We start from the raw sequence: 13,900 nt of genomic DNA on the forward strand, positions 1-13,900 counted from the left end.
AGAATAGGAATCAGTAAAATAGACAACAACATGCTTGGGGCAGATAGAAAGCAACCCAGTTTAGGCTGAAAGAGCTGAAGCACTACAGGGAGACAGATTTTGGATTTAAGTTTATCCAGTTAACTCACTGTTAAAACAAAGAAAAATCAGTACACTGCAAAGGAGTATAAAAGATTCCAGAATCTCTACAACATATCTATCATGATGTCCAGGATGTAAGTCAAAATTAATAGAGAAACTAAGAAACAAGAAAAGGTAACCCTTGGTGAAGAGGAAAAACAATCAATGCAAACTGAGCCTGAAATGACAGAGGTGAAGTTAGCAAACAAGGATTTTAAAGGAACTCATAACCATGTTAAAGGACATAAAAAATATATTTTCAAACAAATGAACAGGTTGAATGTCTCAGTGGACAAAAAAGAACTATAAAAGAATTGATATTCCAGAACTGAAAATAAAATATTTGAAATAAAAAATTTACTGGAAGATATTAACAACAAATTGGAAATGGCAGAAGAAAACATCAGGGACTTAAAGACAGAGTTGTAGAAATTATCAAATATGGAAAACAGGAAAAAAATTGAAAAAAAAGAACAGAATCTGAGACCCGTAAGAGGACAATATAGGTCTAGCATATGTGTAATTAGAATCCAAGAAAGAGAGGAAAGAGAATGAAAGCAGACAAAATAGAAAAAAATGGCCAAAAATTTTCTGAATTTTGTAAAAGAAATAAGTTTACTGATTTAAGCTCAGAAAACCTCAACATAATGACACAAAGAAAACCATGTATAATGTTGGATACATTATCGTTAAACTTCTGAAAACCAAAGATTATTAGAAAATCCTGGAAGCAGTCAAAGGAAAACAATGCATTTCATACAGGGGACAGTGAGACAAATAATGGCAGCCTTCTCATCAGAAGTTAGAAGGGAGGCCAGAAGTCAATGGTATAACATTTTTTTAGTGTTACAGAAAAAAAAAAATTCTGTCGATCCAGTTTTCTGTAACCAGCAAAATGTACCTTAAGAATGAAGACAAAATAAAGACATTTTCAGATTATCAAAATGGGGAATTAATTGTAAGCAAAGCTGCACTGTAGGAAATGCTAAAGTTTTGCAGGCTGACGAGAATAATACCAGATAGAAACCTATATCTTGAGGAAGAATTGAAGAATATATAGAGGTAGAAATAGGACTGTTTCCTTTCATCAATTAAAATGTATGGTTGTTTAAAGCAAAAATTATAACTTTGTGTAATTGAATTAATAACCTGTAGATGTAATACATGTGAAAATTATAGCTTAATGAGTTGGAGGGGCAGTAGATGGAACTAAGGGGTTGCCAGCTTCTTATATTTTATGGACATCGTTCAATAAGAAGACTGACAAGTTAGGATTTATATTGTAATATGTAGAACAATAATTTTTTAAATGCAAAAGTTATAATTAAAAACCATTAGATAAATTACACTGGAATTGTAAACAATATTGAGTAAGCCCAAAGGAAGACAGGAGAGGATGAAAGAGGGACAATATGAAAGATGGGAATAACAAATTAAATAGCAAAATGATAGATGTAAATTCTGTTAAACCCATAATTATATAATATAAATGGACTAAACACTCATTAAAAAGTAATACTAGATAAAACATACAACTAAATGCTATGTTCAAGCACACTTTTAACTGTGAAGACACAGATTAATTGAAAGTAAAAAATAAAATATATACCATACAGGCGGTAAGCATAAAAGAACTGCAGTGGCTAAAATAACATCAGATTAAGCAGAATTCAAGACAAAGTATATCATTAAAGATAAAGGGATGCATCTCACTCTGCAGCACACCCATGGTCCATGCCTCGGACAATGTACTTTTCTCATTTTCTTGTTTCTTAATAAACTCTTTACTCCTTGCCTAAAAAAAAAAAAAGATAAAGGGACATTTCATGAGTGCAAAGGATCAAGTCTTTAGGAAGACACAGTACTCATAAATGTGTATTCATCTAATAACAAAGCTTTAAAATAAGCGATCTAGAGAGTGACAGAATTAAAGACAGAATTAGATAATTCCAAAAGTATAGGTGGAGATTTTCACACCCTTTTTGAGCAACTGACAAAATAACTAGTTAAAAAAAACATAGAAAATCTGAACAATATTCTCCACCATCTTGATCTATTTGACTTTTATAGAACACTATACCCCAAAACTGTAGAATATACATTCTGTTCAAGTAAACATGGAACATTCACCAAGATAGACCATATAGTTGTCCATAAAATAAGTCTCTAATAAATTTCAAAATAGTGAAATCTTACAGTATATTCTATGATTAAGATGGAATTAAAATTCCCAATAACAATAAGATGCCTAAAAACGAACCCTCCAGATATTGGAAATGAAACAATACTCTTCTGAATAACAAGGGGAATTAAAAAATATTTCTAGCTTAATGATAATGAAAATACAACCGTCAAAATTTGTGAGATGCAGCTAAGGCAGTGCTCAGTAGGGAATATGTGGCTTTAAATACTTATGTTAGAAAAGAGGAAAGGTGTAAAATCACCATTGACCTAAAGTTCTACTTTAAGAAGCAAAAAAAAAAGAGGCGCAAAGTAAATGAAAACTAAGTTAAAGGAAGCAAATGATGAAATTAAGACTAGAAATCAAAAAATAGATATCAACAGAAAATTAACAAAGCCAAATGTTGATTCTGTGAAAGATCAACAAAACTGATAAACCATTAGCTAGTCAAATCAAGAAAAATAAAAGAGGATCGACACATATTACCGATATCAGGAAAGAAAGATTATACTATCACAGATCCTATAGATACCAAAAGAACAACTTTATGCCTTCATTTGACAACTTAGATAAAATGGACAATGTACACATATCTGATAATTCAATAGTCATATTACTTAGGAAATGTCACAAATAAAGCAAACAAAATACAAAACTGTGACCACATAGGGACTGTTTTTATAAATAGAATCATTTAAGTAAATTAGGTTATATATATATATATGGCATCTAGTTCAAGGCCTGGCCCATAAACCTCTTTTTTTTTTAAAGATTTATTTTTTATTTATTTCTCTCTCCTTTCCCCCTATCCACATTGTCTGTTCTTCGTGTCCATTTGCTGTGTGTTCTTCTTTGTCCGCTTGCATTCTTGTCAGAAGAGACCAGGAATCTGTTGTCTCTTTTTGTTGCATCATCTTGCTGCGTCAGCTCTCCGTGTGTGCGGCACTGGGCAGGCTGCGCTTTTTCACGCAGGGCGGCTCTCCTTGCGGGGTGCACTCCTTATGCGTGGAGGCATCCCCGTGGGGCACAGCACTCCTTGCACACAGCAGCACTGCACGTGGGCCAGCACACCACACAGGCCAGGAGGCCCTGGGTACTGAACCCTGGACCTCCTATATGGTAGGCAGACACTCTATCAGTTGAGCCACATCTGCTTCCCTCTCAACTTCTCTTATAAAGAAAAAAAAATACCCTTCTCACCAACCTAATTTTATGTTCAATTGAACTACGTATTCATGGTCTTAGGCACTTTCAGAGAAGGTAAGGAAACCATTAAGATACTAATGAACATAAAAGTACAAGAGGGGAAGCAGACTTAGCCCAGTGGTTAGAGCGTCCGTCTACCACATGGGAGGTCTGCGGTTCAAACCCCGGGCTCCTTGACCTGTGTGGAGCTGGCCCATGCACAGCGTTGATGCGCGCAAGGAGTGCCATGCCATGCAGGGGTGTCCCCCATGTAGGGGAGCCCCACACGCAAGGAGTGTGCCCCGTAAGGAGAGCCACCCAGTGCCAAAGAAAGTGCAGCCTGCCCAAGAATGGTGCTGCACACACGGAGAACTGACTCAACAAGATGACACAACAAAAAGAAACAGATTCCCGTGCCCACTGACAACAACAGAAGCGGACAAAGAAGAAGACACAAGCAAATAGACACAGAGAACAGACAACTGGGGCGGGGGGAAGGGGAGATAAATAAATAAATAAATACATACATACATACATACATACATACATACATACATTTTTTTTTAAAAAAGTACAAGAGGCCTTAGTAGGTAATTTTTGAAGATGTACATAGAGACCAACTTGAATTCACCACCACTCCTGCCATCACTTCTACCAATGTCTTCTCTCTTCGGATGTTCATGATTGGCTATAGATGTGACATCAATGACCCTTTGTACTATACTTGACTGATGCTGGACCCCCATTTTTATAAGTGTTCTATGGGAGAAGTCTTAAGGAAGTTGTTGGGTCTTAGAGCATCACTCAAACAAGGTATGCTCTGCTGCTCCTCTGTCAGAAGGTCAGTGTTTGTGTAGTGTTTGCCTTTTCTGTTCCTGTCTTTTCCAAGGCAATTAAGTCAGAAGCAAGACTTTATTTCCTATTAAAACCTAGAGAGAGGAATGGAGCCAAAATTATAATTGACTGCTTTATCTTGACTAGGGAAACAAGTTTAATTAAAAATAAGAACATGTTAATGGGTAGGTCTTATTAAAAGGCAAACTTTCAATTTGCCATACATTTAAACCATTTTAAACCAAAACACAGTATCTACCCTACATATGTTCTATCCTATCTATATTAGGTATGACTTTTCTTCTTTTCCAACTTAAGAAAATCAGACAGCACACTGTAGAAAATACACCGATAGAAACCTGCTTATTTATCCCAACTTCTAGGGTGAAGTAACAAACATAATTTTAAGGAAATGTTTTAAAACAAAATACCTTACTGCATGTTGGAAATAGCAGATTCCCTCCCAACATAGATAAATATCAGTAATTTTATTATGATTTTTAAATTTTTTATGTTCTTTCCTTTCTTCTAGATTTTTGCTCTATAATCAGGAGTTGAAAAAGATCCCCTAATTCTCATTTCACTTTACTACCTGCTCTAAAAGGATCTTAAAGTTGGCCTCCAGTTTTATGATGAGATTATAGGTCTCTTGGTTTGTATTGTAGGCATGGAAGACAGCCGTTTCTGTAATACTGAGGTCAGCGCCTTTAAGAAGTTTAGTTTGGCTAAGTCCAAATTAAAGCATTGTTCAAGAGCATCTACATATGTAATATTTCTGTTATCTAATATTGTGGTTTCATATTGTTTCTAATTTTTGTTGTGACAGGCAATTTTTAAAGAGCAACTGTCACCAAAAAAAATGGGCTTCTTAAACGTGACAGAACTTGTTGGAGCCCTTAGTGATATTCTCCATGTTGAATTCAGGGACGGAGAACAAGACTTACTAGTGTTTGATGCTGATAAGAAGGCCTTAACACCTGGTGAGTTGAACCATAATATATACAAACCTCATTTTTAATACGTCTTTGTAAGGACAGGGGAAAAGAAATCATTGATTGATTATTATAGCCACATCAATCAAATTGATCACAAGCTATGACAGAGTTTTGTATATAATGACCTTAGTGGTGATATTCTTGTAATAAGGTCAGCCTATATAACAATTCAAGACCATCTGAATTTTTAGTTTACTTTCTTCATTGTCCGGATATTTGGATAATTCTGAAGGAAACCAACTTTCTGAAATGGTGGTCTGATGAAACCAACTTTCTGAAATGGTGGTCTGATGAAAAACTTCTGATGTGTACAGGGTCAAGAAGCACTCAGCGTGCTCACTTTGGCAGCACATATACTAAAATTGGAACGATACAGAGATTAGCATGGCCCCTGCACAAGGATGACACGCAAATTTGTGAAGCGTTCCATATTTTTAACCTTATGTACCGAGCAAATGCCAGGTCTAGCAAGCATAATGCTAGTCCTAGATTACTTATTGATTTAAAAACAAACAAACAAACAAGAAAGCAAAAAACAAAAAAAAAATAGTAAAATATAAAAACAAATTAATGTTTTATAGACGCTGGGAAAAAGGATTTTCAGCAAAGTACAAAAATTTAAAGCATTCCTTTAATTTTGTAATTCTTTACTGTGGAATAGTTCAGGATGTCACTTCTGTTTTAGATAACAGAATTGATAACTGAGCAAGGAAACGTAATTTGGATTATAAAATTTTTGCTTTAATAAAAATTCCTTAAACAGTGAAAAAAAAAGAAGCACTCAGCTATCTAGGGAAAGAACCACATAGTTAAGTGTTTCTTGACTCTACATCAGCTGCTTTTTAGAAATACGTGGAGATTAGGAATAAATGGGTGTGTATTGGGTCCCCACATTTGTATTTCTTTTAATAAATTTTTTATTTGGGGATAATTTTAGGTTTACAGAAATGTTGCAAAGATAGTACAGAGAATTCCCATATACCTTTCACCCAGTTTCTCCCAATATTGACATCTTACATTACCAAGATACTTTTGTCAAATTTAGTTTGACAAAAGTATCTTGGTAATGTAAGTATCTTGGTAATGTATTATTATTAATTAAACTCCAGGCTTTATTCATAATTCACCAGTTTTTCAATTAATGTCCTTTTTATGTTCCTGGATGCAATCCAGGATAGCACATTGCATTAAGATACTTGTGTTTTAATTTGTTTGGTTTTGTTTTTTAGCTTATTTCTTTTTATTCCTCTAAAAATTGTATTGATCACTGCATATTCACATGTAAGAAATAGTACAGAGAGATCATGAATATCATTTACCCAGTTCCTCCAGTGGTAACGTCTTATAAAACTACAGTACAATACATGCTTGCATTTTCATAAACCTCTGTAAATGATGGATAGCTTTTTTCCAGAATGTAAAATATCTTTATTGATTTTTCTGATTATTAAAGTAACTCATGTGCACTCTAAAAATATAAAAACAGTGCAGATGAATACAAAATAGAAAGTAAGCATTTCCCATCATTCTTTCAGAAAAAATACTGTTAAAATGTTTATTTATAGGCTTCCAGACATTTTACAATATAAAATATATAAGCATAATTTTTTAATTAGAAAAGCAGTATATGTTTGTTTAAAGGAGTCCAACAATACAGAGGTAACTAGTGTAATAGTTATATTGTGTCTTTCTGAGCCTTTTCTATATAATAGAGTTATTAATCATATGTTTAATTTTTCTAATACAAAACAGTATTATATAAAAATTGTGTAAATCATTGTTTTTTACACTTCATAATTGTGGATCTTTTTCGATATCAGTATATACAGATTTATTTCATCCTATTAACTACATAAGATTGTTTCCATTTTTCACCATTTTCCACCATTATAAAAAACACAGTGATGATATTCTTGTACATATATCTTTGGGTTCTTTTTTGGTTTTTCCTTTTATAGTAGAATTTATTGGTTGTTTTGAAGATCAGCACAGATGTTATGAACAATTTGTACACGATTCTTAATGTATGTACTGAAAACCTAAAAAGCCCATGTAGTTGTTTTTCGAAAGTTATTCCAGTGACTTTCCAGCTTAAAATTTGGAGGCAAATTTTTCTTAAGAGGATATCAAGTACCAGTATCTTCAAATGTAACTGTTACATCTTTTAAGTCCCACAAATTCACAATGCCATTCCAATCTTTTATAACACATAACAAGGTTATTAGAATAACTGGATGACCACGACTAAGGATTTTGCAGAGTTCTGACAGGGAAAGCCAAGATTAGGGAGTGGTTTTAAGAAACACGTCTACTAAAAAACATGGGAATAGGAGTAATTTAAATTGTTCAACACATATGAAATACATGACTGCGATTCCAAATCCCCATTTAGTATGTGTTGTATTAAAGGGTATAAAAACTGCCACCCCCAGTGGAATGTTGACACCCAAGACAGTCAAAATCTCCCATAATTCAATATCCCACTATTTTCTGGTTATACCAAAAAAAGAAAAAAACAACCAGCAAATGATATCCCCTCCTAAAAAAAAGCATTTACATTTAAAAAAATGGAATGAGGTGGGATTCCAGTCGCCTTCTTAAAAATGTTTCTCCTAGGGAATTTCCTCCTGTCAGCCTTCATGTTACTCAAATGTGGCCAGGCTCGAAGCCAAACTCAGCATGTAAATGCAATGCCTTCCCTCCAGCGTGGGACATGACACCCGGGGATGAGCCTCCCTGGCACCGAGGGACCACTATCAAATACCAACTGATGATGCAACTGGAAAAGGACCTTATATGGAAGGTTCAATGCGGATCAGCAGAATATCCATGTCTACATAAAACAACATGACTTTAAAATGCTGTTTGACCTAAAGTAAGGGGGAAATGGAAAGGAGAAATGAGTTTATATGGCTACGAGTTTCTAAAAAAGAGTCTGGAGGCTGGCAGAAGGATTGCCCTCATGCACAACTGAGCAGAGTCAGAGAGACAGATAAAGCAGATACAACCCCCAGATATTGGTTCCTATGAAGGCTAAAGAGACCCATGAGAGTTATGGTCATGGTCGATGGGGTTTACTACCAGGGCAGATGGCCCCTCTCTGGAAATGGTGTTTATGTGTGATGAATCTGGACTCAGATGGGATCTCCCTTCATAAGACTTTCATACTAATCTGCTGGAGGTGCAGTTAACGTTGGGGTTTAAGATATAGTTAGGGGATTTGAATCTCTGGACTGATAATGTGATAGCCAGGTCCTGAGCCTCAACAGACTCCAGCACCTACAATCTGATTTATTGGACTTACCACACTCAGCTAAGATGGAGTTGAAGAAGGACAATCACCACACCATGGAGCCTAGAGTGATTACAACTGAAAATGGGAGGATGGCAGCCAGCATCCATGTGGAATCTGAGCCTCCTCTTGACATAGAGGTGCAATGGACACAACCAATCCAATGTCCACATAGAAGAGGTGGCATTGGATTGGGAAAAGTGGACATGGTGGACGATGGGTATGGGGAAGGGCAGGAAGAGATGAGAGGTGGGGGCGTATTTGGGACGTGGAGCTGCCCTGGATGGCGCCTCGGGGGTAATCACCGGACATCGTGGATCCTCACAGGGCCCACTGGATGGAATGGAGGAGAGTATGGGCCATGATGTGGACCATTGTATATGAGGTGCAGAGGTGCCCAAAGATGTACTTACCAAATCCAATGGATGTGTCATGATGATGGGAACGAGTGTTGTTGGGGGGGGAGAGGGGGGGTGGGGGGGTGGGGTTGAATGGGACCTCACATATATATTTTTAATGTAATATTATTACAAAGTCAATAAAAAAAAAAAAAATGTTTCTCCTAGATCTACCAAAAAACTTGCATTTACAAAATAGCTGATAAAAATATTCCTCTGGATTGTACAAGAAGGGAGTAACAGGGACTACTGATAAAACATGGTGTATATGGTATTAACCAGGCTTGGCTTCTTTCTCTCCTGCTTCATCAGAGGCTGGACTCTCCTCATTTTTAGTTTCTCCATTTTCTGAGGTAAATCTTTAGTTTCTTGGTTAGCCCCTTCAGCTTTTTTTTTCCCCTTTGCTCTCCTTTTTCCTTTTGGTTGCACTTTTTTCTCTGAAGGTTTATCCTTTCCCTCTGCCTTTTTTGGCTTCACTTCTACTTTCACAGGAGCGGTTTAGTGGATAGCCTCGCTGACCTCCTCTTGGGCTCTGCCTTCCCTGCCGCTTCAGCGGAGCTGACCTTCCTCTTGGGCATCTTGGTGTTGCTGCGGGCGCAGCGCTCCGAGGGCCTTCTTGAAGCCGGGCTGCTGGCCGCTACCGCTCCTCACGCGGCCCGAGCTGCTGGGACCTGTACCTATATTTCTGTGCATTTATTAGTTTATTTCTTTGGAAGCCACCATGGTTTCACATCTATATGGAGTCTGTGTTAATGTACCAGCCTCTTGTAGTCATCATACACATGTAAGTTTGAACAAAATATGAGACTGATTAGAGAATTTTTTAAGAATTAAGGCATTTTATTATGGAATATTAAGTAGTTACATATATTGTACATTAATAGAAGTGTTAATAATAATATTAAAGCAACACCAGATGTTAACTGCTTAAATTGAACAAAACATAAAGTCAAATCAGGAGGTTGAAAAATAAAGCCTTGCACCAAAGTTTAAGAAGCCTTACCACAATACAACTGCCTTTTCTCCCCCTAAGAATTATACATGAATAATTTGTTTAAGGTTTATTCCCATCTGGGGCTCCCTTTAAATCTCTCCACAGTAAGACTGGTTTATATTTATATTTTTCATTTATTATTGCCTCCCCAGTGCCTGCCGTAGTGCCTGGCACATAGAAGGGTTAGTATTAATTGTACAAATTATTTTAACAAATATACATAGGCTTCTCTGTTGACCATTTCAGATAGAGCTGTTTCATCAGGCACAAATTCATGTGAAGTTCAATCAGATAAGAAAATAGATGCCAAAGCTTGTGTCTCCAGTTCCCCTAGAAATTCACTGTCTACTGCTACTATCAAGGAGACTACATGGGATAGTCCTTTGAAAAACCGTAAAGAGCCAGAACAGAAGATTTGCAAAAAGCCTAATCTTGTGGTAAAGCCTTTACAACTGGTGAGTGATGTTTAAAGACTTTGTGCACTGGAGATTCAGCATTGTGAAAAGTAACTGAATGAACAGTTCTTTATGCCCAAATTCATTTTAGAGAAGTTTTGCTTCTAGTCCACTAGTCTTGTTTGTCTTCTTGGAAGAGACCAGGTCTTTAGTCTGAAGCCACCTTATGCAGCATTTCTTCTAGTTTTCAACCTTTTATATAACTAGCTTTCCCTCAAGTCTCATTTTTTAAATTTAAATGATTTTGAAGATTGGACAGTTATCTCATAACATCACTGATTCTGTATCATTGTGTTTCAAAGTATGGGTTTGAAAACCCCTGAAGGCTTTAGAGGGAAGAATTGAGGAGCTCTGTTTTTGGCTATTTGGCTCAACAGCTACTGCCAAGTTGCCTCTTTTTTATAATCCTCCATGGTAGAGTGCTTTTATTTTTTTTCTGCATTACATCCACACATTCTTCCCTCTGTGTTCATTCTCATCTTCAGTGACTTACTCTTTTGCCTTAAGGAATTAATTGCTTACTCTTCTTCCCTTCTACCCTCTGTACCAGGCTTCTTCCATGGAGGGGAAAAACTTTTGTTTGGAAACCTGTATTTTCTGGAGGACAACAGGAATGTCTAGAAGGGAATAATATATTTCAGAATGAGCATATTTGAGAAATTCTGTTTTTGATCAGAAGTATAGTTTGAAATTTAATCCATTCCCTAAAGTTAGCTTTGATTGTTGCTAGGGTTGGGTAGAAGAGACTATCTTATTTCAGCCTGAATATTTGAAATATCATGTTTTCAATTTTGTATTAGATAGTTGAGTAACATACTCTTTAACTGTTTCTCTAATGTCATAAAGGAGTAGTTTTCATAGTTTAACATACATAAGAATTGCCTGGAGAATTTTTTTAAATGCATAATCATGGGCCCCACTCCTCAGTATTCTGATTCAATAAGTCTGGGCTAGAGCCCAAGAATCTGCTTTTTTACAGTTTCCCAAGTGATTCTGATAAAGGTGACTCATGAAATATGCTTTCAATAAACATTGTCATAGAGCTTGAAATGCCACCCAAAGGTTTATAGTGCTTTCTTTGACTTGTTTTTTTTTTTAACTCGTAGCAAGTAGGAATAAGCAAATCACAGCTCAGCCTGGCAATGGCAAATCATGATATTCCACCAGATGCTGTACAGGACAAGAAATTATGCAGACTCCCACCATTAGATACCAGTACCCTCGTTGGGGTCTTTGTAGAGTATATCATCTCTCCAAGTCAATTCTACATCCGAATCTATAGCAGGGATTCATCAGAGTTACTTGAAGACATGATGATTGAAATGCGGTAGGCATCTTTTGTTTTCAGTGTATTTTGCATGTGTCTCTCTAAGTCAACAGTTCTCAAACATTCTGGTCTCAGGACTCTTTAAAATTGAAGACTCAGGAGAGCTTTAGTTTATTGATACTAATCGTGTAGAAATTTAAACTTTGAAATTTTGAAAGTATTGTTTAAAAACAACAGATCCATTGTGTATTAATAAAAATAACATATTTTATGAGAAATAACTTTTCTAAAACGAAAGCATTTAGAAGAGTGGCATTGTTTTACATTTTTGCAAATCTCTTTAATTTCTGGCTTAATAGAAGACAGCTGGATATTAATATCTGTTCCTGCAATCAATCTGTTGAGATAATGTTGTTTTGGTTGAAGTATATGAAGAAAATTTGGCCTTACACAGACAGACCTGTGTTAGAAAAAAAGATTATTTCAATAGACTTTTCAGAAAATCTTGAATATTCTTATTTGATAATATACCAAACTTGACAATGGTGATTTCTTAAAGATTAGTTAACAATTTGGAATTTGAACTTTTTGTATTTTGTTATGATAAATCCATTGGTCTATCTTTGCACTTTGAAGGAGTCCAGAACGAGCAACATAATTGCGGGGCCAAATGCACAATGAAAATATGGAGCTTCTTGTTTAAAAATTATTAAAAATTTCAAGACAGCAATAGCCGAGCATTATACCAAGCATAGAACCCCTCTAAGAATAGACTGACTTGAAGACAGCTGCTGAGACCAGCTCAGCAATAGGTTTGCACAAAGAGAAGATGACACAGAGCTTAAGAAATAAAAGGACAGAAAGAAAGACATGAGAGAAAATAAAGATGGGACGAGGGGACTCAACGGCTTCTGTAACTGAGAACCTTGACCCTAGTTTCCACATCTTATTTATCAGAAATTACAAAGCAGTAGTTATCTATGTTTACTTTCAAGGCTGCTTGTTATTAAAGCTGCAACACCTGCAATACTAGGGAACAGTCCATACAAAGTTTAAATGCGTCTTCATGCAAACAGTTTTCATCCTGACCAGACAGCGTTCCATCTAGTCTAGGCCAGTGTTCCTAAACCCACACTTTTTATCTGTGGTATGGAAACGTTTAACTTCAAGCCAGGTTACCACGTTCAAACTCAAGCTATTATCCCACAGACAGATCTGAATGGTTCTTTTTTATTATTATTAGAGAAGTTGGGAGTTTACAGAACACTCATGTATACCATACAGGATTCATATACATCGCCCTGTGCCCTACCACCAACATCTTACATTGTTATGACACATTCGTTACAAATGATGAAAGAACACTGTCATACTATTACTGCTATCTATAGTCCATAGGTTAAATTTGGTGTATTTTTCCACACGTCATCCTGTTATTAACACCATGTATTACAATTGTGTATTCGTTATAGTTCATGAGACATTGTTCTCATATTTGTACTGTTAACCGCGGTCAATCATCTACCACAGAGTTCGTTGTGTTATATGGTCTCCTGCCTTGTACAGTCCATCCAAAGTGTACACTCACTGGCTCTCAGTTTCATCATAGAGTTATGCTGTCATCACCTCAGGCCATTTTCTTTATTCCAAAGGGAAAAATCCCATACCCCCTTATACCCTCCCTCATTTTTGACCCTTAGCACTGATACAGTACCTTCTTTGCTACTGCTTCAAAAATACTATAATATTGTTAACTATAGTCTGTATGCTACTTCAGTTGTATATTTCCCATGTATCACCGTATTGTTAACATCTTGTAATAGAGGAACATTCTCGTATTTGTACTATTTATCACAATCCTCATCTAGCACCAAAATCACTATGTTACACAGTCCTTAAATTATCCTCTAGCTTTCTTTCTGTTGACATTAACCCCCCTAGACTACCCCTTTCAGCCACAATCACATTTATAAATCAGCAGTGTTAGTTATACTCACTGTAATGTGTTACCTGAATGGATCTTTTACCCATGCATGATTTTATAACATGTATCGATCATTTAGAAAACACTGGTTTGCTGGGTTATGCAGGTCTTCCAAATGTTCACTCACTTCATACAATATCAAATCACATTCATTAATGTTGCCCATAATCTCATCAGGAAAGTCTTAAGTTTTG

At 36.1% G+C, this 13,900-nt stretch overlaps 1 protein-coding gene and 1 non-coding gene across 2 annotated transcripts in view; both read left to right on the plus strand.

The window, feature by feature from the left end:
* Positions 1-13,900, plus strand: part of TDRD5 (tudor domain containing 5) — a 98,167-nt gene that overhangs the window by 23,564 nt on the left and 60,703 nt on the right. The window contains exons 7-9 of the mRNA XM_058274807.1: positions 5,148-5,301; positions 10,247-10,455; positions 11,562-11,782. Of these exons, the coding sequence (XP_058130790.1) occupies positions 5,148-5,301; positions 10,247-10,455; positions 11,562-11,782 (584 nt within the window). The remainder of the gene's footprint in view (positions 1-5,147; positions 5,302-10,246; positions 10,456-11,561; positions 11,783-13,900) is intronic.
* LOC111764950 (U6 spliceosomal RNA) lies at positions 5,649-5,752 on the plus strand. The gene has a single exon (XR_002797422.1). It is a non-coding gene; the product is annotated as a U6 spliceosomal RNA (small nuclear RNA).

This window comes from Dasypus novemcinctus, chromosome 13 (genome assembly GCF_030445035.2).
Source record: "Dasypus novemcinctus isolate mDasNov1 chromosome 13, mDasNov1.1.hap2, whole genome shotgun sequence".
NCBI classification, from domain to species: domain Eukaryota; kingdom Metazoa; phylum Chordata; class Mammalia; order Cingulata; family Dasypodidae; genus Dasypus; species Dasypus novemcinctus.